Below are 27,106 nucleotides of genomic sequence, written 5' to 3' on the forward strand. Positions count from 1 at the left end.
TGCCTTTTTGATTTTTATAGAAATTGGAAAGTGACATGCATTAATATTTTACGTAATTTTCTTTACAACTTAGCACTTGAATAATTTCATTTCTCCTAACTATATGCTTCTCTTAATTCTGCCAGGGGGGGGGGGGGGGGGGACCAAATCAAAAGCTTCTTAAAGGCTGGGATTGTGAGTATTTCTGTAGATAAGTACCACCTTGCATGGACATTATCACAGAGCCAACTGATGAGAGCACCACTACTCTGAAAATTCAGTATAAAAGAAAGTTTTAGACTTAAAAATAAATTACAGAAATTCTTGCATTATAAATCTTAGAAAATATGAAAAGTCTTGTGAAAATCAGAGGTGTTGAGCTGTGAGTCCTAGAATTATTGGGGGAATTTGATGTGGGATGTTCCTATTCCAAATAAACCTGTTGGCTATCGGTATTGAACTTATGGAGAAAGACTGATAGGGAAGAAGATATCAATTATCACATTGTCTTTGTAACTTTATGATGTTTCTGTGCCGTATGAATTTGTTTAAAGTGATAAGTTGAAGGTGTGTTGTGAATTGCTTTGAATGGTGTTCCTTCATGCTGCCTGTTTTTTTTTTTTTTCCCCAAAATCTACTTTATGTGAGCTTGGATGGTAGCGTTACTCATATGCTTTTGCAAAAATTGTGTAAGTTGGTATGTGGCCCAGGACTGACATAAATTGTGCATCTAACTAATTACAGGAGGCAGAAACGAGATGAAGCTCAGTATGACTTTACACGAATGAAAGGAGCAACACTGTTGTCAGAGGGTGTGGATGAAATGGTGGGAATACTGTACAGACCAAAGACACAAGAAACACGACAAACGTATGAGGTTTTATTGAGTTTCATCCAAGAAGCTTTGGGAGATCAGGTATGGTACTTGTATATTCTGCAATCTTTTGACCGTGAGTGTGTGTCCTGATAACAGACTGTGAGGAAAAAAGTTTATTTTCAGTGTGTCTCGACCCTTTGAAGGCAAGGCGTGTCTGTGAGACATATTACAAATATGTCATCATCAGCAATTTAACATTAAAGTTCTTCGCAAAATTCAACTTGATTGTGATAAGTGGATGTACTACCTTAAGTGACATACGAAAATTTGTGTTTAACCAGGACTCAAACCCAAATTTCCCGCTTATTGCGAGTGTTTGGCTGACCACTTAGGCTATCCAAGCTTGTTACACAGACTGACCCAAACTTCCACATGCTACACACCTTTGTATTTCTCCTCACAGATTATTAATTCATTTACCCACATTTGCACATTAACAAGATTCTCACGCAGGTTTTAGAATCAAGACAGAGAGAAGTCACAGTCTATCATAATTTTTGTCGCTGGCCCATCTTCGCTTTATATATATTTACAATTGAGACAAACTACAGTTGCAAATATTGAAATTTATTTGAGAAATTCAGCATACCTATTACAGTTAAGTTGAATTTCAGGAATAAATTTCAGTATTTTACACTGAAGTTCATCACGTATAGACATTTGACATTGTCTAAACTCCTTCCTAAGCACTAGACTACAGTCTTTAGCAATACACATATTTGTTGCTCCTCATAATGTCATCTTTACTTCAGTTACAGTAACTTTGTGATTGACATATGTCCCACGCGCCTCTGTTCCATTTCTTTTTAGTATATTGATAATTATCATTTCCACTACAGTCTATTTCCTGATGCACTTGTTTGTTATCTTGCCTTACCTTTGCAATTCTCAACATAAATCTCTCTATTGCTCTCTGAGTAACCACCAGTTTCTGAATGAAATATACCTTTAAAATCCATATCTCATTGCCATAGGTTAAAGGTGGTTGTACTTTCAATTTCAGACACATTGGACGTTTAGTTTCATAGCTTTTATCTGAAGTGTTAGACCTGTTCTTGTTTCTCTGTATCATACATGTCTGAAGTCCACAATCGATTTTGTGTGTGTGTGGCTACCAATTACTCAATAAGAGAAGCATGAAAATTTTTAAATCAAATGATGCCATTTACCGTTTATAGTGTGGTATCCTGAATGACTTGTAAGATAGCTCGAGCCATCCAGGTGAGAGCTGCGACCAGCTTAAACTATGATTGATTAGTGTTTTTCCCATGTGTGTCTGTGAAGAAATGAATGTTATGTTTTTTGTAGAGTGTATTAACTTTTTCTAAATGGTTGCATTTATTTTATTGTTAGTGTTTGTGTGAACTTTTTTCAGTGTAGTTTCATACCACCATTATTGCTGTTGTTGCCTGATTCACTTTATATTTTGTGACTGTTGCTAGTATAGCACCTGAGTAATATAGCACCTGAGTAGTCGTTATAGCTCTAGCCATCAAGGTAAGAGCTGTCACCAGCAGGAGCAGCTGTTCTCTTTCGACACAGGGATTAGTTTAGTGTTTTTTGCATGTGCTTCCATGGAGACATTAATATTATCTGTGTTGGGTAGAGTTTTTCTTAAGAGTTTGTATATCTTTTGAACAATTACTTGTGTAACCTGTTTTTTTATGTTCTGATAATAGGAGCAGGATAGCAGCAGTATGCAGATTGCACCTAGCGACTACTGGGTTGATGTTATATATCTTGTTGTATGGACAAACTTAATTTCATGATGGGTAGTGACTGTGCCAGTTGTGCATGGATGCAGGGGGGAATTGTCCACTGTCTGGGAACAGTTGGAAGCTATATTGGTCTGCTAAACAGAATTTGGGCTGTCATCCTGGGCTGTGGTGGCATTTAGGCACCTGAGACAAAAGTTGCCTTAAGTCCCTAGTGTTACAGTGCCTTCGGATTTAGTTGTCCTAGCTGGTCCCCATTCACCTGAGCGTGAGTAGCGAACAGTGGAGACAGTTGCAAATCTATGAATGAAAGGTACACTGACCACAAGGTTGTTCCCTTTATGCCTTAAAAACGGGTTTGAGGTCTTCCCATTATTGAAAGTACATCTGAGCCACCATGAAATACCACATCTGTTGGGACTGGCCAATCTATCTAAAAGGTCCGTGCAAGTACAGAGGGTTCCTGTTAACTCCAACATTGAGTGAACAATGGAACCCCTTAGCTAAACAGCAGGCAGGTTGGAAACGAAAGCTAGTGTCCACTCTGTGTATTTGTTGGGATGTTTTCTCACAAATGCAGGTGAGGCTTTGGTGGAGCCTATGGAGAGGACTGGATGCATCCTGCTCCAGATTGTGACTCATGGCACCAGTAACACCTACCTCCTGGATTCAGAAGCCATCCCTTGGTTGTCACAGTGACTGGCTGCATTGGTAATGACTGTTTGCTGTGCGTGTAGTCTGGAAGCTGAGCTATCGATTTACAGTATTGTTCCATCACTGTCGTATGGTTTGGATTTGAGTGGAAGGCTTAAATCACACAGATGATTCTATATTGATTTGGATGCAGATTGTAGGGTGAAGACTTTTAGGACCACTCTTGATAGGTCAGGGGTACACTGTGCACAAGGAAGGTCCTGCTGGGGTAACAGAGTATGTGTGGCATGGACATTTAACTGTTCAGGATAGAGAAAATCCTATGTGAGCTTGGTAAATGTTATAATTCTTGAGAGAGAGAGAGAGGGGGGGGGGGGGGGGGAGAGAGAGAGAGAGAGAGAGAGAGAGAGAGAGAGAAAGGAATAACAGCCCAAATAATTACAGAGTGAAGTAATTGTCATGGCAGATCATAGGAAAAAATATGAATATAGAATTAGTTAACAGTGGGAGCACCCTGGAAAGGTCTCATAACTGGTCTCATTTCGAAACTGTAATAATGCCCACATAGTAATAGAGGCAGAAAACTAACTGTAGATGTGTATTAATGGCAGTGAAGTTCTGAATTTCAATTGGAATGTGTATTGTAAAATTACCCTGGATGCTGGTGATGAAGGCCTTTTTATAGTCATAAAGTCAATTAATACTTTTGTAGACCCTGCGTCCCAAGAGCAGTAATGGTGAAACATTTCAAGTAGAAGTTGAATAAGGTTGCAGATTTCCTGGCCATATTATAGTAAATACAGGGAAATTTCAACTTTGCAGCTATAGACTGGAAGCTTCAGGTGATTATGTTGGGTAATAGAGTCAGAGAACTGAGTGGAATTGTACTTAATGCTTTATCCAAAAATTAACTTGAACAGTTAATAAGAAACCAACTCATGAGGGTTATGTCTTAAGAGTCCATTTCAAGTAGAACACAGCACGTCGTTGTTAAAAGAGAAAAATCTTCAGTTGCGACAGTTACTGTGGGCATATCCGAAGAAAGTGTTATATGAACATTACTGTTCACAATAAATGTATATGACCTAGTAGATAACACTAGAAGCTCTATGAGGCAGTTCGTGGCTTATGATGTTGGTATGCCTGTGCAGCAGTTTAAAGTGGTACAACTACACCTGTTTGAAGGATAGGAAGTAGCAAAGAAAGCCCTCTTTCAGCCAGTAATTATTGGATACTGCTCATCAGTGTTGGACATGTACTGTGTAGGATTGGCGGATAATATAGTGAAGAACCAGAGAAGAGCAGCATGTTTCATCTCAGGTTTGTTTAGTAAAGATGAAAAGTATCACACAGGTGCTCACCAACTCCAGTGGCAAACACTGAAAGATATGTTGTACATCATGATGCGGCGTATGTAGAAATTATGAAAACATATACATTTATAAACCAGTGTGTTGCTTTGTCCTATGCATATGTCATGAAAATATCAGGAAGGTAAGAGATCATAGCTTGCACAGATGCCGACCAACAGTGATTCTTCCTATGCACAGTTTGTGACTGGAATAGGAAAGGGGTGGGAGTGACAGTGGTATACAAAAATACACACCACCACACACAATAAGGTGGCCTGCAGAGTGTAGATTAGAACTCACTGTACTTGAATTAGATGATCTCTTTGGAGGCAGTAGTGTGTGAGAGTTATTATATCACTGCTCTCAGCGAAGGCTTCGGAGTTCAGATTTTGAGTTCTGCCTTAACAGAAATAAATTGAATTTACAAAACACAAAAAGCTTTAGGGCACTTTAACCTAATAATTATAGACATATTTCAATATTTGATTACCAGAGGAAAATTGGGCTACTTTTACAAAATAAGTAAATAAAAAAAAAATAATGATAAAACAAAATCAGCCAGTACAGCAAAATGGATGTGGATGAAAATATCAAACTCATTACTGTGTAGATAGATGAAATATTGTTCTACATAGCGTGTAGCTACCAAATCTAACCAAAAGTTGTACCAGAGATCATGTGTTGTACTTTACCTGTTTTATTTATTTCTGTGTTATCCTGTTAACAGCCGCGAGACATCCTGTGTGGAGCAGCTGATGAAGTTTTGGCAGTTCTTAAGAATGATCGATTAAAGGAGAGGGAAAAGAAGAAAGAAACAGAGTCATTACTCGGTAGTCTGACTGATGAAAGATTTGCCCTCTTGGTCAACCTTGGTAAAAAGATCACAGACTTTGGAACAGAAGAAAAAACACAGACCTCCGGTATGTGTAGGATATTTTATTGTAAGCTCTTGTGTTTAGGGATAGAAAGCCTCAAGTGTTTCTCACCTTGGATATTAGAGTGATTTATGCACATACTATTGATTTGGAAGAGAAATTTGTATTATTGTACCTATAATGGCATAACACTGCTCTCAAATTGTTAAATATTGTGGAATACACAATTACTAAAATATTCCAGCTATAAAAGAGATAATGTACCGGTACTAAAATAATATGATATGTAAACAGTTTTCCTTCATCTGCATCTAATGTCCGAATTTGCTGGATGATGAAGAATATGAATGCCAAATCCTGTTCTAGACAGATTTCAGTATGTTCTGATTAAGGATACTTAACATATTCCCATAAAATAATTTACTGCATGATTCTGAAGAAGTCATTAGATGCCTTCACTCAGTTATATTTAAGAATATCAGTTGCTTAACATGCAGAATCCGTTTATGCACATTCATATTGAACTTGGGTGTGCTACTACTATTTTCTAGGCAGTGTATAGTTGTCTGTTTACAGCTGTACATTGCATGTTTTTTCCCTTTATTACTTGGGTGTGTGTTATGTCACTTAATGGTTGCCATGCTTTAACGCTCTATGCATTTCCTGTCCTCCTGTGTAGATTCCTCACTAGATTTGATAAGCATGTATGATCTTTCTCCTACACATAATCTCACCTGTGTACAACTTATCTTTGAGACCATATCATTGCTTGACTCCTGGAAATAACCTTCTATTAACCTTAGGAACCTGGGTAACCACACATTTTAATCCTATATATTTTCTTTGATCAAGTTTCTTCAGTACTGCCAGATTACTGTTTCGGTGGTGCTCAATGTTCACACCCACTTTGTTAATCATATTCTAAGGATCTTTCTGTACTGTGTGCTGTAGTGTTTTCAGAGAATCTTTTGGATTATTTTGTGAGGGAAAAAAGATTGAAAGGCTTGGAAGTGAGTGGACTTTGTAAGGGTTGGTTGTGGAAAGTCATTCGGCCCTTGCAGTCATGTGAGGCATAACGGGACAGCCGAGAGGAAACCAATAATAGCATGCCGTTGACAAATAAGATATAAAAACCCTACAAGTTGAAAGTGGTAAACATGCCTTTCCTATTCAAGGATAGTGGGTGGGAATAGCAGAATGAATCAGGCTAATGTGCTTACCTTCTTTGCTTCTTTGTGTATCGGTTATACTCCTATTTCCAATCTCTGCTCATTTTGTCTGTGATTGACCTCCACTATTTCTAATTTCTCATATGCTGTAACCCTGTATATCATGCTGGAATAAGTACTGTGGTCATGGTCATTGGTGCGCTAGAATCAAACAATCCATCGCATCGTCGGCATGTGTGTGAGCCAGCTGCCAGTGGCCAACCGTGACTAGTGCATGTGGCATGGCATGGCATGGCACCTGCCATGCTATCTGTCGGAGCTGTTCCCTATATAAGGCCAAAGCAGCAGGTGCTCATCTTTGAATATATTCTATTGCTTTGTACTGTTTCTATGCTTGTGTGCACTTGAATGTGAATTAATAAACTCTTGTCTTTTGTGGCCCCACTGCTGCGTGTGTTTTAAATTATGACATCTTATTTTCATATTTTGTCTGTTTCTTACACTTCATTCTTGATTCGCTCTTATCGTATTCTGACACTGTGATCTTAGTCTCAGTCTTCTTGGTTTACTTTTATGTTTACTGTTAATAAAATTCTGCTTCCTCCACCTCCATTTCTCTTTTGTGGGCAAATGAACACCACATTATAAGCACTCGGAGATCCAACATTTCTATTTGTGTCAGTTTGATTAACAGAATTCCATTTTCTTCTCCATTTCATCAATCTTCTATAAATAAGGGACACCTGGATATTGGTGATGTAAACATGTCATTTCATTCTGAGCATGTTTTATTGTTGGAAACTCCTTCGCAAATAACTGCTAGTTGCATTGTGAAGTGTATTTTCACTGTTGCAGGCAATGACCCTAACAATTTAGTTTCTTTATCTTTATTCAGTACTACATATGGTGGAAGGAAACGTTTTATAGTAAACAATTGTTAAACACAGAGATCAAAATATATCTGATCCACAAAATTTTTATTAGTCTGATATACAGTGAGCTGCATACAATAAGCTGATTTAGTTAATAAATTGTCTCTGTCCTGATTTTTATTTTTTATTCTAGTTATTCGTTTTTTTTTTCTTTTTGTTGCCACTAACTTTCATTAATTACAAACTTGCATTGGTAGATCAACTATGCTGTTACAAAATGCAATTTGAAATTTTCAGAGGAAAATATTGATGAAACATATGGCATAAATGTGCAGTTTGAAGAATCTGAGGAGGAAGATGATGAAGATATGTATGGTGAAATCCGTGAAGAAGAGGATGATGATGAAGGAGAAGAAGCAAAGCTGGACCGTGCAATTCATGCCGAAAATGTGAGTGTGGTAATATGTTTAAGCTAATAGTTGCTGCACTGAACATGCGCCACTTCAGGGGATGTGCTTGGAAAATATTTGCTTTGCTTATTATTTTTTGTATCTTTTGTAGAATGTCTACAATGTTTTAATGTTTTACATAATATACTTAGCAAAATATTTTCAACTGCCTGTTTAATCATCTGTGAGAAAAGAATCGTTTGCTCAAAATATTATATTACGACAAGAAAAATAATGAAACTTCCTGGCAGATTAAAACTGTGTGCCGGGCCGAGACTCGAACTCGGGACCTTTGCCTTTCGCGGGCAAGTGCTCTACCAACTGAGCTACACAAGCACGACTCACGCCCCGCCCTCACAGCTTTACTTGTGCCAGTAGCTGGTCTCCTACCTCCCAAACTTTACAGAAGCTCTCCTTTCAGGAGTGCTAGTTCTGCAAGGTTTGCAGTAGACCTTCTGTAAAGTTTGGGAGGTAGGAGATGAGGTACTGGCAGAAGTAAAGCTGTGAGGGCGAGGCGTGAGTCGTGCTTGGGTAGCTCAGCTGGTAGAGCACTTGCCCGCGAAAGGCAAAGGTCCCGAGTTCGAGTCTTGGCCCGACACTCCGCTGCAGAGTGAAAATCTCATTCAAAAAAAAAATAATAACTGTAAATGCAGGATCTATCAGGATGTTGTGTAGGGAATGAATTTTTCTGATAATGTTGCAATAATAGATAACACAGGACAGCAAGTGCAACAACATACAGCTAAGAGATCTCTTCCCTCTGTGACAGTACAGGTAAGAACCACAGACGCATTCAGAATTTTAGAATAACAAGTTCTCTGTATAGTAGTGAATTGAATCACTGCCTACTTGAATATGATAATGGAAAATACTGGGCTGTATGAAGTTCTTTTCAGATCAACCATCCATTATCTAGTTCACAGACAGATGTTTCATGCCACACACTCCCTCTTTTTACTTCAGCCACAACATATGGTCATGTTATGTTTTAGGTCAGTGTATTCTAATCCGTACTGTTCTTTCAACAAATTACCACTCCCTCCCCTCCCCCAAACACACATGCAGCATGACTATATCTCTGTGCACAAATTGTAACCATGCACATATTCCGTGCATTCGTATTCCTGTTCCCCCTCCCGTGTGTACGTACATGTGTGTGTGTTTTGAACAGTAGAAAGGGCTTTTATCATATTATGCTACATACATTGAACATTTTTTAACATAATCACCCTGGGGATTGAGACATTAGTTGTAATAGTGATTAGCTTTCCTCTCTGTCTGCAAAATAGCTACCATCAGCATGGAAAGCTAATTTATAATTGTCACAGTTGCATGCTGCTACGTCAGCTCTACAACTTCCTCAGTGATTGTAATAGCACCTTTTGGATTACCCATCCATTGTCAACAAGTGCCTTCCACCTTTCCCCAAAATTGAAAAAGTGGGTGGATGATATTTCACCTCAGATGAGGAACTGCTAGACATTGACATGGCTTGATGAAGAGTCAGTAGCATTTTTGCAGAAGATGGAAAAGCTGTACACTGTGCTCTATGAGGTGCTATCCAAAATTTTTGGGACTGGTGCTGCCATCTGTTGAAAACCTTACCTTTGGACTAATGGTCACCATCACCCTTCAAGTAGTTCCCATCCGCACATACACACTGGTGTATGAGGGTGTTTTTCATCGCGAGCATTGCTTGTTGAATTCTCTCTCGTGTGTTGAACCAACAGCCTTTCAACTTGAGTTTCAGTTTTGAGAATAGAGCAAAGTCGCAAGGTGCCAAATCTAGCAAGTACGGTGGGTGAGGTACAACTGCCATGTTGTTTTGTAGCAAAAAGGTCCTGGTGAGCAAGGACATGTGACAGGGTGCGGTCTTGTGATGCAGCAGCCAGTTCCCGTGACGCCAAAGTTCGCACCATCAACGCTGCATGTTTTCATGGAGCCATCACAAAACATCACAGTAGTATGCAGAATTCACTGTTTGGTTGGGTGGGATGAATTCTTTGTGCACAATTCCCTTAGTACCAAAGAAAATGATGATTATGCTCTTCACTTTGCTCTTCACCTGCCTCGCTTTTTTATCTTGGAGAGCCCGGGCTCTTCCACTGGGACGATTGTTGCTTTGTCTGTGGGTCATAACCAGAAATCCAGCTCTTGTCGCCATTAATAACCCATGACAAGAAGGTTGGATCGTCAGATGTGGCCTGATGAAGGTCTGTGCACACTTCAACACCCTGTGCCTTCTGATTGGCAGTCAAGGTCCTTGGCACAAATTTTGCAGCAACACGATGCATGCCCGATTGCGACACGATGCATGCCCGTTTCATCAGTCTGCATTTGTTGACATGTCCCATAAACAATACCCACTTCTTCCACAAGGTCTTGAATGGTTTGACGTCGATCCTCACGAACCAATTGTTGAAGTTTGGCAACAAGGTCTGGCATTGTGCGGCTAATGGACCTTCCAGTGTGAGCATCATCTTCGATGTCTGTATGGCTGGCCCTGAACTGAGCATGCCACTCAAACGCATGCATACTGCTCATGCTCTGTCCCCCAAACACTTGATGAATCGTTGCAAGGGTCTCCGTAGCACTTTTCCCGAGATTCGCACAGAATTTGATACACACGCGCTGTTCTGTTCGTGGATTCATTGTAAAATCACCACACACCAAACACAGAGTATTATGGAAATCACTGTGGACACACAACCCGTCCTCCCAGCTGAATGCTACTCCGCGCACTGACTTATCAGATACACAGCTCTGGCCACCTAACGGTCCAAAGATCCACCTCATACATCTGCAACATTGATGTTCATTCCTTTTATGTTGAATGTAAACATTGACAGGATAAAATACTCTGAGTGGACTTTACCATGAGTGTAAACTCACATTAACTTCTTCTTCATTGCCCATTTCCAGCTTCCTGGGTATGTTTGTAAATCAGTGGCTTTATTTATTTATTTATTTACACGTCAAGTTCCACAGGACGAAATTGAGGAGCAAATCTCCAAGGTCATAGACTGTGTCAGTACATGAAATTACAACATAAAAGTAATAACAGATAAAAATAAAATCTTTATGAACCGAAAAAAGTCAATCCATAAGTTAAAGTGAATGCAATCAACAATACAAGAAGAATCAGCTTAATTTTCAAGGAAATCCTCGACAGAATAGAAGGAGTGACCCATGAAGAAACTCTTCGGTTTCAATTTGAAAGTGCGTGGATTATTACCAAGATTTTTGAATTCGATTGGTAGCTTATTAAAACTGGATGCAGCAGTATACTGCACACCTTTCTGTACAAGAGTTAAGGAAGTCCAATCCAAATGCAGGTTAGATTTCTGCCGAGTATTAACTGAGTGAAAGCTGCTTATTCTTGGGAATAAGCTAATCTTGTTAACAAGAAATGACAGTAAGGTGTGTGTGTGTGTGTGTGTGTGTGTGTGTGTGTGTGTGTGTGTAATAGAGGGAAACATTCCACGTGGGAAAAATATATCTAAAAACAAAGATGAAATGTCTGCTTGTGTCTGTGTATGTGCGGATGGATATGTGTGTGCGTGCAAGTGTATACCTGTCCTTTTTTCCCCCTAAGGTAAGTCTTTCCGCTCCTGGGATTGGAATGACTCCTTACCCTCTCCCTTAAAACCCACATCCGTTTATCTTTCCCTCTCCTTCCCTCTTTCCTGATGAAGCAACCATTTGTTGCGAAAGCTAGAATTTTGTGTGCATGTTTGTGTTTGTTTGTGTGTCTATCGACATGCCAGCGCTTTTGTTTGGTAAGTCTCATCAAAACAAAGATGATTAGACTTACCAAACGAAAGCGCTGGCATGTCGATAGACACACAAACAAACACAAACACAAAATTCTAGCTTTCGCAACCAACGGTTGCTTCGTCAGGAAAGAGGGAAGGAGAGGGAAAGACGAAAGGATGTGGGTTTTAAGGGAGAGGGTAAGGAGTCATTCCAATCCCGGGAGCGGAAAGACTTACCTTACGGGGAAAAAAGGATGGGTATACACTCGAGCGCGCGCGCGCGCACACACACACACACACACACACACACACACACACACACACACATCCGCACATACACAGACACAAGCAGACATTTGTAAAGGCAAAGAGTTTGGGCAGAGATGTCAGTCGAGGTGGAAGTACAGAGGCAAAGATGTTGTTGAAAGACAGGTGAGGTATGAGCGGCGGCACCTTGAAATTAGCGGAGGTTGAGGCCTGGCGGATAACGAGAAGAGAGGATATACTGAAGGGCAAGTTCTGACAGGTTGGTGTTAGTGGGAAGTATCCAGATAACCCGGACGGTGTAACACTGTGCCAAGATGTGCTGGCCGTGCACCAAGGCATGTTTAGCCACAGGGTGATCCTCATTACCAACAAACACTGTCTGCCTGTGTCCATTCATGCGAATGGACAGTTTGTTGCTGGTCATTCCCACATAGAAAGCTTCACAGTGTAGGCAGGATAGTTGGTAAATCACGTGGGTGCTTTCACACGTGGCTCTGCCTCTGATCGTGAACACCTTCCGGGTTACAGGACTGGAGTAGGTGGTGGTGGAAGGGTGCATGGGACAGGTTTTACACCGGGGGCGGTTACAAGGGTAGGAGCCAGAGGGTAGGGAGGGTGGTTTGGGGATTTCATAGGGATGAACTAAGAGGTTACGAAGGTTAGGTGGACGGCGGAAAGACACTCTTGGTGGAGTGGGGAGGATTTCATGAAGGATGGATCTCATTTCAGGGCAGGATTTGAGGAAGTTGTATCCCTGCTGGAGAGCCACATTCAGAGTCTGATCCAGTCCCGGAAACTATCCTGTCACAAGTGGGGCACTTTTCTGGTTCTTCTGTGGGAGGTTTTGGGTTTGAGGGGATGAGGAAGTGGCTCTGGTTATTTGCTTCTGTACCAGGTCGGGAGGGTAGTTGCGGAATGCGAAAGCTGTTTTCAGGTTGTTGGTGTAATGGTTCATGGATTCCGGACTGGAGCAGATTCGTTTGCCGCGAAGACCTAGGCTGTAGGGAAGGGACCGTTTGATGTGGAATGGGTGGCAGCTGTCATAATGGAGGTACTGTTGCTTGTTGGTGGGGTTTGATGTGGACGGACGTGTGAAGCTGGCCATTGAACAGATGGAGGTCAACGTCAAGGAAAGTGGCATGGGATTTAGAGTAAGACCAGGTGAATCTGATGGAACCAAAGGAGTTGGGGTTGGAGAGGAAATTCTGGAGTTCTTCTTCACTGTGAGTCCAGATCATGAAGATGTCATCAATAAATCTGTACCAAACTTTGGGTTGGCAGGCCTGGGTAACCAAGAAGGCTTCCTCTAAGCAACCCATGAATAGGTTGGCGTACGAGGGGGCCATCCTGGTACCCATGGCTGTTCCCTTTAATTGTTGGTATGTCTGGCCTTCAAAAGTGAAGTAGTTGTGGGCCAGGATGAAGCTGGCTAAGGTAATGAGGAAAGAGGTTTTAGGTAGGGTGGCAGGTGACCGGCGTGAAAGGAAGTGCTCCATCGCAGCGAGGCCCTGGCCGTGTGGAATATTTGTGTATAAAGAAGTGGCATCAATGGTTACAAGGATGGTTTCCGGGGGTAACAGACTGGATAAGGATTCCAGGCGTTCGATAAAGTGGTTGGTGTCTTTGATGAAGGATGGGGATGGGTTGAAGGTGTTGATCTACGTAGCCAGAAATACGTTCTATGGGGGCTTGGTAACCAGCTACAATGGGACGGCCGGGATGATTGGGTTTGTGAATTTTAGGAAGAAGGTAGAAGGTAAGGGTGCGGGGTGTCGGTGGGGTCAGGTGGTTGATGCGAGTCAGGTGAAAGGTTTCGTAGGGGGCCTAAGGTTCTGAGGATTCCTTGAAGCTCCGCCTGGACATCAGGAATGGGATTACCTTGGCAAACTTTGTATGTGGTGTTGTCTGAAAGCTGACGCAGTCCCTCAGTCACATACTCCCGACGATCAGGTACCACGGTCATGGAACCCTTGTCCGCCGGAAGAATGACGATAGAACGGTCAGCCTTCAGATCACGGATAACTTGGGCTTCAGCAGTGGTGATGTTGGGAGTAGGATTAAGGTTATTTAAGAAGGATTGAGAGGCAAGGCTGGAAGTCAGAAATTCCTGGAAGGTTTGGAGAGGGTGATTTTGAGGAAGAGGAGGTGGGTCCCACTGTGACGGAGGATGGAACTGTTCCAGGCAGTGTTCCGTTTGGATAGTGTCCGTGGTACTTGATCGTCGGGAGTATGTGACTGAGGGACTGCGTCAGCTTTCAGACAACACCACATACAAAGTTTGCCAAGGTAATCCCATTCCTGATGTCCAGGCGGAGCTTCAAGGAATCCTCAGAACCTTAGGCCCCCTACGAAACCTTTCACCTGACTCGCATCAACCACCTGACCCCACCGACACCCCGCACCCTTACCTTCTACCTTCTTCCTAAAATTCACAAACCCAATCATCCCGGCCGTCCCATTGTAGCTGGTTACCAAGCCCCCATAGAACGTATTTCTGGCTACGTAGATCAACACCTTCAACCCATCCCCATCCTTCATCAAAGACACCAACCACTTTCTCGAACGCCTGGAATCCTTACCCAGTCTGTTACCCCCGGAAACCATCCTTGTAACCATTGATGCCACTTCTTTATACACAAATATTCCGCACGTCCAGAGCCTCGCTGCGATGGAGCACTTCCTTTCACGCCGGTCACCTGCCACCCTACCTAAAACCTCTTTCCTCATTACCTTAGCCAGCTTCATCCTGGCCCACAACTACTTCACTTTTGAAGGCCAGACATACCAACAATTAAAGGGAACAGCCATGGGTACCAGGATGGCCCCCTCGTACGCCAACCTATTCATGGGTTGCTTAGAGGAAGCCTTCTTGGTTACCCAGGCCTGCCAACCCAAAGTTTGGTACAGATTTATTGATGACATCTTCATGATCTGGACTCACAGTGAAGAAGAACTCCAGAATTTCCTCTCCAACCCCAACTCCTTTGGTTCCATCAGATTCACCTGGTCCTACTCTAAATCCCATGCCACTTTCCTTGACGTTGACCTCCATCTGTTCAATGGCCAGCTTCACACGTCCGTCCACATCAAACCCCACCAACAAGCAACAGTACCTCCATTATGACAGCTGCCACCCATTCCACATCAAACGGTCCCTTCCCTACAGCCTAGGTCTTCGTGGCAAACGAATCTGCTCCAGTCCGGAATCCCTGAACCATTACACCAACAACCTGAAAACAGCTTTCGCATCCCGCAACTCCCCTCCCGACCTGGTACAGAAGCAAATAACCAGAGCCACTTCCTCATCCCCTCAAACCCAAAACCTCCCACAGAAGAACCAGAAAAGTGCCCCACTTGTGACAGGATACTTTCCGGGACTGGATCAGACTCTGAATGTGGCTCTCCAGCAGGCATACAACTTCCTCAAATCCTGCCCTGAAATGAGATCCATCCTTCATGAAATCCTCCCCACTCCACCAAGAGTGTCTTTCCGCCGTCCACCTAACCTTCGTAACCTCTTAGTTCATCCCTATGAAATCCCCAAACCACCCTCCCTACCCTCTGGCTCCTACCCTTGTAACCACCCCCGGTGTAAAACCTGTCCCATGCACCCTTCCACCACCACCTACTCCAGTCCTGTAACCCGGAAGGTGTTCACGATCAGAGGCAGAGCCACGTGTGAAAGCACCCACGTGATTTACCAACTATCCTGCCTACACTGTGAAGCTTTCTATGTGGGAATGACCAGCAACAAACTGTCCATTCGCATGAATGGACACAGGCAGACAGTGTTTGTTGGTAATGAGGATCACCCTGTGGCTAAACATGCCTTGGTGCATGGCCAGCACATCTTGGCACAGTGTTACACCGTCCGGGTTATCTGGATACTTCCCACTAACACCAACCTGTCAGAACTTGCCCTTCAGTATAGCCTCTCTTCTCGTTATCCGCCAGGCCTCAACCTCCGCAAATTTCAAGGTGCCGCCGCTCATACCTCACCTGTCTTTCAACAACATCTTTGCCTCTTTGCCTTTACAAATGTCTGCTTGTGTCTGTGTATGTGCGGGTGGATATGTGTGTGTGTGCGCGCGCGAGTGTATACCCGTCCTTTTTTCCCCGTAAGGTAAGTCTTTCCGCTCCCGGGATTGGAATGACTCCTTACCCTCTCCCTTAAAACCCACATCCTTTCGTCTTTCCCTCTCCTCCCCTGTTTCCTGTTGACAAGAGGTTTGTGAACTTACACCACTTATCGCCCAAACCACCCGTTTATGAGCCAAAAGTATACTTTTAGAATGGGAAGAGTTACCCCAAAATATGATAACCATATGACATAAAGGAATGAAAATAAGCAAAGTAGACTAATTCTCATGTCAAATGACCACTCACTTCAGATACCGTTTGAATAGTAAAAATTGCAGCATTAAGTCTTTGAACAAGATCCTGAACATGGGCTTTCCACGACAGTTTATTCTCTGTCTGAACACCTAGAAATTTGAACTGTTCAGTTTCACTAATCATATGCCCATTCTGTGAAATTAAAATGTCAGGTTTTATTGAATTGTGTGTTAAAAACTGTAAAAACTGAGTCTTACTGTGATTTGGCATTAGTTTATTTTCTACATGCTGTGAACTGCACTATTTGAAACCGAGATAATGTTGCACACAACATCCTTTACTACCAAGCTAGTGTCATCAGCAAACAGAAATATTTCAGCTTTACTCATAATACTAGAGGAACTATCATTTATATAACGAAGGAACAGGAGTGGCCCCAACTCTGATCCCTGGGGCACCCCTCGCTTGACCGCACCCCAATCAGACCCACATCACAGCCATTCTCAATATTGTGAATAATGACCTTTTGCTGTCTGTTGCTAAAGTAAGAGTTGATCAGTTGTGAGCTACTCCCTGTATTCTGTAATGGTCCGACTTCTGGAGCAATAATTTGTGATCAACACAATCAAATGCCTTAGTTAAATCAAAAAATATGCCTATCATTCGAAACCTTTTGTTTAAACCATCCAGTACCTCACAGAGAAAAGAGAAGCATTTTCAATTGTTAAATGACTTCTAAAGCCGAACTGTACATTTGATAGCAAATCGTGTGATTTAAAATGGTCAATTATCCTTACATACGCAGCCTTTCAATAACTTTAGCAAAAACTGATGGCATAGAAGTAGGTGTAAAATTATCTACATTATCCCTTTCTCCCTTTTTATAAAGTGGCTTTACTACTGAATACTTTAATCGTTCAGGAAACAAATATGGCTAAATACAGGGCTAACATGTGCAGCACAGTTCTTTAATATTCCGCTAGGCACCCATCATAACTGTGAGAGACCTTAGTCTTCAGTGATTTAATTATTGACTCAATCTCCCCCTTGTCTGTATCACAGAGGAGTATTTCAGACATCAATCTCGGAAAGGCATTTGCCATGAAAGTTATATGATTCCGTGTAGAAACTAAATTTTTATTTAATTCACCAGCAATGCTCAGAAAATGATTGTTAAATACTGTACATATATCTGATTTATCAGAGCAGAAATATTTTTACTGTGAACTGACTTTATATTGTCGACCTTGGGCTGCTGACCAGATACTTCCTTCACAACTGACCATACGGTTTCTGTGAATTAGCTATTCAATTTGCGTACCACATACTCTTTGCCTTCCTAATAAAAATTTTAAGCACCTTACAGTAATGTTTGTAATGGGCTACTGTACCCTGATTGTGACTTCTTTTAACATTTTAATATAATTCCCACTTTGCTCTTTGTGACTTACTTATCCCACAACTCAGCCACCCAGGCTGCCTATTACTGCTAGTACCCCGTTTAGAACGTTCTAATGGAAAGTAAATCTCAAAGAGCATGAGAAATGTGTTAAGGAAAGCATTGTATTTATCGTCTACGTTATCGGCACTATAAACATCCTGCCACTCTTGTTCCTTGACAAGGTTTAAAAAACTCTCTATTGCTGTTGGATTAACTTTCCTACATAGTTTGTAATTATATGTGACATTTGTTTGACTACAAAAGTCTTCTAGTGTTAAAATTTGTGCATCATGTCTGAAAGGCCATTCACCCTTTTACTAACAGAATGTCCACTTAGTGATAAAGAATGAATAAAAATGTTGTCTATGGCTGTACTACTGTTCCCCTGCACCGTAAAAAAAACAACAATTAGAAGTATAGTTTCACTAAATTCAACTGCCCCTACACAACATTCAAATATCTGTTCAGTGCAGTGCCGTGATACATCTATGGACTTAAATGGAATACTGCTTGTTATGTACATAGCCACTCCCCCACCTCGCAAGAAACTCCTTGAAAAACAGCCAGCTAATCTGTATCCTGGTATTGGAAGCCTCTGAATTGTCAAATTATTTAAGTGGTACTCCGACATACCAATAATTTCAGAATCAACATCTGTAAGCAGTTCACTAACTTTATCTCTGATACTGCTTATATTTTGATGAAATAAAACTTATCTTTTAGTTTTTAGTTTCTAAGTTACAATTTTAACATATAACTAATAAAGATATGACATTTTTTTGTGTCAATAATTTAATCCTTTCAATACAACCAAACTGATGGCTATTCTGGCATGTCATACCAACTAAATCTTTATTGCGATCAGTGATTGTGCAGAGGTCAAAGCATAAGGCCATTATTAAGCAACTGCTGCCTACAGTTTCACAATATTTTTAACTAAGAAAAGAGAAAATATGCGAAATTTCATGATGTTGCATTAAAGCCACTGTTTTCAAGTTATATTCTTGAAAACTGCCATTTTAGTGGAATTAAATTTGTGTGTCCCTTGGTATAGTCAAGCTGTTATGTGACTGCAATGGATGTCTTATTGTCCATGGTGATTATGTTGGAGAATTGTCAGTCTATATCTATATTATCTTCACTTTATTACTTTCTGATATTCTGATCACTTCACTTGTTTTAATTTGCGTCCTCTGTTGAAGGCTGAAAAATATATCAGTATCCAGTGTTTGACTATTCATTCAGGGTAAAAGTTGTATGTGATTATTCACTCTGTAGGTTTCTAAATTTGTGTGATAGTATCGATAATTTCCTTTTGTATGGATGTCTTGACAATGCGCAATTGTTTCTGTTTCAGTTGGGTGGTGCAGAAGAGACCCGGAAGGAAAAAACTCTACATCCATTGGACATTGATGCCTATTGGCTTCAGCGTCGACTCAGCAAATTCTATGATGATGCTATGGTCTCTCAAGCTCGAGCAGCTGAAGTTTTAGCTGTACTACGAGATGCTGGGGATGATCGTGACTGTGAAAATCAACTTGTATTACTTTTGGGCTACAGTTGTTTTGACTTCATAAAGTTATTGAAGCGACATCGGCAGATGAGTGAGTAAAAACTACATTTAAAGTTCTGTTCTAACATGCTTTTTGAGGGAATTATTTTGTAAGAAAATTGTGATTGAAAGAGAAATAGCCAGTTACGCAAAAACTATAAGGGAATTGAAAGGAGTTTTGAAAATGTGAAATATAGCTAAGGTCTATAAGAATGCAGAATCCCATGGCAGTTTTATTTAATAAAATATTCTCTGTTTACGAGTTGTGTCAAATGGTTAAAATGCCTCAAGCTTTTGGTCAAATAATGTGTGGTCATTGTCAAGTGAGATGGCTGCTGATGGATTGCTGGTATGCTCTTATATGCTTTGGCTACTGGCTGTGACATCTTTTATGTCTTGGCCTTGCGAGTTGGCAGGGACAGCATATAAATAAGTCAGTGCACTGGTTACAAGCAATAAGTATTTTTATTGGTAACACAAAAAAGAATGTGAAAAGGTCTTCGGACGATTGGTATCTCAGAGAGAGAAATTCCTGACAGGAACAAATTTAGAAGATTGGTGAATAACTACCAAGGTTTTAAAATTGCTTCAACGGCCGCAAGACGGAGAGGACCATTATCTGAAGAGCATAAATAGGCACTTTTTGGTGGGTTCAGAAGATGGCAGGAAGTCAAAGCTGGAACAAGAACAAGACCGAAATACTAAAATGAAATTGGTCGTTACCACGCAGTCCATAGAGGCTCAACTCGATGAAAACACAGTTCATGAGTCTGATGAAAATGTTGAAAAGCAAAGCTACTTCTGATAGAGATAAAGATTTCTCACGATAATCCAAATGGGTGTCTTAATTGATGTTGGGTCTGTGTCTCATTGGTGGGCTGTCGGTGCTATCACCGGTGCCCTGGTTGGTGATGTGGCTGGTGTGCTAAGGTCTTGATGGGTCGATGTCTGGATGATGGTCACTACCAATTGATGGGCTATAGACAGTAACAAGCATTGAGCTTGGAGCGAGAGTGCTTTGGTGACTTGTGTGTCCGTAACTTATCCCATTTATTTGTGTGGAATATGGGGCCATACAGTTGAAGATGGAATCCAACCATGTTTCATTTCTGTTGATTCCTCACATCGTTGAGAGGTTAAGACTAGGTTAAAATGCAGACTGAAAAATCTGTAGTCCGGCCGAGATTTCGATCCTGTGTCCTTTGTTTCCAGGCTCGCGCTTTATCACAGGACCGCAAGGCCCAACAGCTGGAGTATATAAGGGTATACCAGCAGCCCATCAGCTTTGATTTCAGTTGACAATTGTCAAGGAGCGCTTGGTTGAAAGCTCGTAACATTTTTACCGCTTGATGCAACTGGAAACCTTTGCACATTATATTAAGGTCTATTCTCAAATTTCATATGTATCTGTTGCCTTGTTTCTTTTTTTGTTGTATTTCTTGTTCAGTGTCATATTAAGATAGACAGGATACTGACTTTGCACAGCATAGGATCGACCACTGGTCATATTAAAATCGCAGCTGCTACAAAAGGGAAGTATTGGTCATATGTGGGTTGATGTTTCAGTGGTGACATGGATATTCGGATGGTAAAGGCAAGGATGGGCGCAGGCCTGGCCAGAACTGTATATTGGCATTTGGCTTAATGACAGAGGGTTCTGGGGCAGCCAACGGCAGTGCCCATTATCAGTGACAGTTTCTGTGCATACATCGAAGCTCTTGGTTCATTCTCTGACAGGGAATGTAGCTATCTCTATCACTACCAGTCAGGAGGTCTTCTCTATTGGTCACCTTATTTGGCATGTTTAGGACTACACATTTTCTTTATAGACTGGCGTAAATAGGAGGCTTCAGTCATTGCACTGATGAAATATTGGGAGAATTTCACAGTTACGTCTGATATATTGCCCGAGACCCATTTCTACATTTCCAGTCTTGTTTATAATCCTATCAACCATTCAATGTTTCAACTTTACAGTGAGTTGTTAGCTTTCCACTTAAGTCTCATTTGCTACGCAATGGAATCTTCCAATTTGAAAGCTACTGTCGTATTTTCCAAACATTTTCATGTACATATAGCTGCTTCTTTTGTTGATTGGCAACTAAAACTATTTTTGTTGTTATTTGACTGTTCTTCATAGTATTTAAGATGTGATACTGATATGTTATGTGTAATGTTGCATGTTTCTGAAATAAAAATTTAAGAAACCTCAACTTTTCGTATCAGGAATTCCTATTGATAATATATGCACATCATAAAGTCGGTTGTCACATATAAAACTGCAAGCATCGTAATTAAGGAGGGGGCAGATAGCTTTTTGCCCCTTTGTTAAAAAGGCTATATACGGTTTTAACTGAAACATGTTGCGGTGGTCTGCCTCACATCTAAAATATCACTTTCTTATCCAATACCATTATGCATAACAAAGTGATTGGTATTCAAAATAAGCAAGCTTCCAGTTGTACAAATTAATTTGACCTGTGTTCAAATTTGCATTATTTGAATGACATCCCCAGCTTTAGTGATATTGATGAGAACTCAATGTCTGACATAGTGTGTCAGTTATACCTCTAATATTTTACTCTGAGGTGACAAAAGTCATTGGATACCTCCTAATATCGTGTCCAACCTTCTTTTGCTCAGCATTGTGCAGCAGTTTGATGTGGTGTGGACTCAGGTCTTTGGAAGTCCCCTGCAGAAGAGAACCGTGCTGCCTCCATAGCCGTCCATAATTGTGAGAGTGTTGCCAGTGCAGGGTTTTGTGCACGAACTGACCTGTTGTCCTACAAATGTTCAATGACATTCATGTTGGGTGACCTGGGTGGCCAAATCATTCACTCAAATTGTCCAGAATGTTCTTCAATCCAGCCGCGAACAATTGTGGCTCAGTGACGAGGCACATTCTCATCCATACAAATTCCATTGTTGTTTGGGAATATGAAGTCCATGAATGGCTGCAAATGGTCTTCAACTGCCAAACACAGCCATTTCCAGTCAATGATCAATTCAGTTGGGCCAGAGGAACCAGTCCATCGCATATAAACACAGACCACACCTTTATGGAGCCACCACTAACTTGCACAGTGCCTTGTTGACAACTAAGGTCCAGGGCTTCATGAGGCCTGTGGTACCCTCAAACACAACCTTCAGCTCTTACCAACTGAAATTGGGACTCATCTGACCAGGCCACAGTTTTTCAGTTGTTTAGGGTCCAATCGATATGGTCACCAGTCTAGGAGAGGTGCTGCAGATGAAGTCGTGCTGTTAGCAGAGGCACACTTGTTGGCCATCTGCTACCATAGCCCATTAATGCCAAATTTTACTGCACTGTTGAAACGGATATGTTCGTTGTATGTCCCACATTGAGTTCTGTGGTTATTTCGTGCAGTGTTGTTTGTTTGTTAGCACTGACAGCTCTATGCTAACACCATTGTTCTTGGTCATTAAGTGAAGCCTTGTGGCCACTGCATTGTCCATGGTGAGAGATAATGCTTGAAATTTGGTATTCTTGGTGTACTGTTGACACCGTGGATATGAGAATATTGAATTCCTCAACAGTTTGCAAAATGGAATGACCTCACATCTAGTGCCAACTGCCATTCAGTGTTCGAAGTCTGTTAATTTTCACCTTTTGGCCATAATCACTTTGGAAGCTTTTCACACAAATTGCTTGAGTACAAGTGACTCTCTGCCAGTGTCCTACCCTTTTATACATTGTGTATGCGATACAGCTGCCATCTGTGTATGTGCATATTGCTACGTGCATATTGTTCTTTCTGCTCTTCCAGTATTGTGTTTACAGATGTGTGTGTCTTACATTAATCAATTACAGAAAATTGTAGAATTGGGATAATTTTTAGGTCTATACGAGGTGTGGCTAGAAAAAAACCGGACTAGTACTGGTGAAACAATAAAACGAATGCAATAAGGCTGAAAGTCGCGTGGCCTGTCACGTGACTCTCGCTCCGCCTACTGCTCGAGTTTCATCTGCCTCCTGCACTCAGTCTGCCCGTGGCGTCTGTTTTAAGTAGTTGAAGTTTTGTGTGTGCATCGGAAAATGTTGAGTGTACAGAAAGAACAGCGTGTTAACATCAAATTTTGTTTCAAACTAGGAAAATCTGCAAGTGAAACGTTTGTAATGTTACAACAAGTGTACGGCGATGATTGTTTATCGCGAACACAATTGTTTGAGTGGTTTAAACGATTTAAAGATGGCCGCGAAGACACCAGTGATGACACTCGCACTGGCAGACCATTGTCAGCAAAAACTGATGCAAACATTGAAAAAATCGGTAAACTTGTCCGACAAGATCGCCGTTTAACAATCAGAGCAGTGTCTGAGTTAACAGGAGTTGACAAGGAAAGTGTTAGGCAGATTCTTCATGAAAGTTTCAACATGAACAAAGTGTGTTCAAAAATGGTTCCAAAGTGTCTCACAATTGAACAGAAGGAACGCCGAAGAATGATTTGTTCTGACATCCTGGAAAACATTGAAAGTGATCCCACCTTCTTACAAAATGTTATTACTTGTGATGAATCGTGGTTTTTTACTTACGATCCCGAAACTAAACGCCAATCGATGCATTGGAAAACTCCTGGTTCTCCATGACAAAAAAAAGCACGAATGTCAAAATCGAAATTCAAGGCAATGATGATTGTTTTTTTTTTTTTTTGACATCAAAGGGATTGTGCACATTGATTGGGTACCAGAGGGACAAACAGTGAATCAGCATTACTACATTAGCGTCCTGGCTACCCTACGTGAGCGAGTACGGAGAAAACGGAACGATTTGTGGAGAAAAAAGTCATGGATCCTTCACCAAGACAATGCCCCAGCTCACAGAGCATTGTCAGTGAAGACGTTTTTGGCAAAACACAACATTCCCATCTTAGATCATCCACCCTACTCACCTGATTTGGCCCCCTGTGACTTTTTTCTTTTCCCTAAAGTCAAGTCAGCTTTTAAAGGAACTAGATTTGACACTGTTGAAGCAGTAAAAGAAAAAGCGACAGAAGTAATGTATGGACTTACCGAAAATGATCTGCAGCATTGCTATGAACAGTGGAAAATTCGTATGGAGCGGTGTAGAGACCGAGGAGGAGAGTACATTGAAGGAGATAACATGAAATTGTAAATAATTGTAAATAAATGTTTTTTCCAGCATCAGTCCGGTTTTTTTCTAGCCGCACCTCGTACTTCTTCAGTGTTTTACTTTAATTTAGACTTTCATTGACCTTTCCCACATCTCATTTTGTGACGATATCTGTTTAATAAAATAAAATTAGCTTATGGCAATTCCTTAAGGAAAATTCCTGTACATGCTAGTGAATATATAGTGACATTATTCAGTTCAGAATGACTTTAGTGACCTTCACCTTCCCAGAAAGTCGGAATTGCAGTGATTGTTTTAAGAATAACTTAAGTTTGTTCTTCTGATTTCAGTCCTTTATTGCACATTGCTGGCTTCTTCTCAAAGTGAATCTGAGCGCCAGAAGATACGAGAGAAAATGAGTGAGGATCCATCTCTAGTTAAAATTCTGAGAGCATTGGACACAGGTGGAGGTGATGATGAAGAAGTTGTCGGAGGTGGTGGAGGTGGCCGAGGCTCATCTGGTAGGTCTCGTCGAGACCAGGGAGGTGAGGGATCTGGGGATGTTGGAGCTGCTAGTGCTGCCAATGTACCAGGACAGCGTGTCATTGTAGACCTGGAAGACCTTGTATTCGCTCAGGGAAGTCATTTTATGGCGAACAAACGTTGTCAGTTGCCTGATGGGTCCTTCCGTAAGCAAAGAAAAGGTAACATGAATTTACATCTTGCAGATCTTTTTACTTGTGTATTTTTATTTATATTTTTGTGTTTGAAATACCTCTTATTATAAAATTAGGAGACAGGATTGGTGGCTGGTATTTACCTTCAGCTAAAATGTAAGTACTGCTATAGATACATATAAAAGTACATACACAATCCTAGCTTTTGGAATTAATAGCTGCTTTCTTGGGAAAGAGAGAGGGTCGAACTGCGGCAGGTCAACAAGACAGGGCATGTGACTGTAACCTCAGGATAAGAGGCACCCACCCGTTAAGATGCACTGCAAGTATTTTTAGAAAGTTTTTTAAATTACGCCTTTTTGCCACATGCAGAACCATTTTTACACCAGTTTATACAGCCCTTCTTGCGTAGCACATGGATTGACAATTGAGCAGGAACATTTATGACAACTGAGACCAATGTGTAAACCTCATGGCAATTTTAATCACTTAAACCATACAGAAATATCGAATGTCATTAACTTTTTGGATAACTTTGGGTTCATACAAACAGCTAAACTACTGCAGATATAATTCTATTGACGGTCACTAGCAGACAACAAAAATAGTGGCAATTTTGGAACCATATTGCAAACACCTTGCATTACTTCAGCTGGGAATTTAATTTCTTGAAACTGAATACTACATACTTACATCATTTTATAATAGTTACTGTAGCAGAGTTATTATTAAAATTTATGGGATTTTGTGCATTTTACTGTCAGTTAAACAGTTATTCCATGAGGTTTTTCGGATTGCAGCCAGATTACGTCCACATCTTGCCATGGTATTTTGGCTGACAACAATTCAGGCATCATCAGGTGAGTGTTTTGCACTGAATAGTAGTCAGCTGAAATGTCATGGCAAGGTGTCAATGTAATTTGGCTGCAATCCTCACGGAATGGCCATTACGCCAGGAAAATATATAGAATAACAATGAAATAATCCCTTGTTTATTTCTCAAAATAGTTTCAGAAATAGTAGTGTCTATTAAGTGTCAAAAACAAACAGTTTTCTTACAGCAGGTGCTCTAACAGAAGAAAGGTTTACTGCATTTAGGTATTTACAGTATTTACTAATTTTATGTAAGCAAAATTGGGATGGAGTAAGAAATGTTCCCAGCAATTTGTTTTGCATCCCATGCCTACTTTGATCACATTCACAAAACACGATGCAAACTGAAAATGCACAAATGATTAAAGTTTCCTGAATATTGTTCTGCTGATAAATATGAAATGACAAAGATCTATCAAAAGGTGTATTGTCTGACAATATCCTGAAAAATGCCTTCCACTGTTGAAGATTTTTTTTTTTTTTTATCAAGGGATTGAATTACTTTAGTTGTACCGGAGGCAGTCCACATTAAATCAGCATACTGTTGTCCACCTGAAACACAGTATTGTCATTATGTCCGGGTCGAGAGTCCAGGGTAAGATGATGTTTTGAATTATGTGTTGAAAATTACTCCTCCCCATTTGTCCAGGCACACTAATCACTGGCATTACAGTATAGAAATGTGTTAAATGTGCATCAATAGCCTTTTTTCATCACAGAATGATACATTTTGCTTGCATGTAATTTTTGAGTGAAACTTGACTGGTCGGAGTTGTAGACAACAATTGCATGGACAACAGTAAGCTTCGTTCTCGTGTCAGCTTCCAATTTCTCTACTCTTACCAACCAATGACATATCCTCAACATGTTTACTTGAAGTAAACTGTAATTTTACTTCTAATATTGTTCAATTTTGTTAATATGCTTAACCAGTTTGAAGAAATTGCCAATGTCCTTATCTCATGCAAATAGTAGAGTCATCACTTAGCTTTCCACCAGTAACTGTAGATTGTCCCTCGTGTAATTCTAAAGCTTTCAAATATTTTTTCTTTCACAATATTTTCATTTTGGCACATATGTCTTTCTTTGCATAATTTGTTCTTTGGTTCATGTTATTGGAAATCAGATTTTTAAAAATGGTACAAGTGTTGCACACTGCTTACTGTAAGCA

The 27,106-nt window shown here is 40.8% G+C and overlaps 1 protein-coding gene across 1 annotated transcript in view; it reads left to right on the forward strand.

The window, feature by feature from the left end:
- Positions 1 to 27,106, forward strand: part of LOC126237098 (putative U5 small nuclear ribonucleoprotein 200 kDa helicase) — a 117,233-nt gene that overhangs the window by 11,195 nt on the left and 78,932 nt on the right. The window contains exons 3-7 of the mRNA XM_049946906.1: positions 724 to 895; positions 5,305 to 5,497; positions 7,791 to 7,942; positions 19,098 to 19,344; positions 24,736 to 25,089. Coding sequence (XP_049802863.1) covers positions 724 to 895; positions 5,305 to 5,497; positions 7,791 to 7,942; positions 19,098 to 19,344; positions 24,736 to 25,089 — 1,118 coding nt within the window. The remainder of the gene's footprint in view (positions 1 to 723; positions 896 to 5,304; positions 5,498 to 7,790; positions 7,943 to 19,097; positions 19,345 to 24,735; positions 25,090 to 27,106) is intronic.

The sequence above is a fragment of the Schistocerca nitens genome, chromosome 2 (assembly GCF_023898315.1).
Source record: "Schistocerca nitens isolate TAMUIC-IGC-003100 chromosome 2, iqSchNite1.1, whole genome shotgun sequence".
NCBI classification, from domain to species: Eukaryota; Metazoa; Arthropoda; class Insecta; order Orthoptera; family Acrididae; genus Schistocerca; species Schistocerca nitens.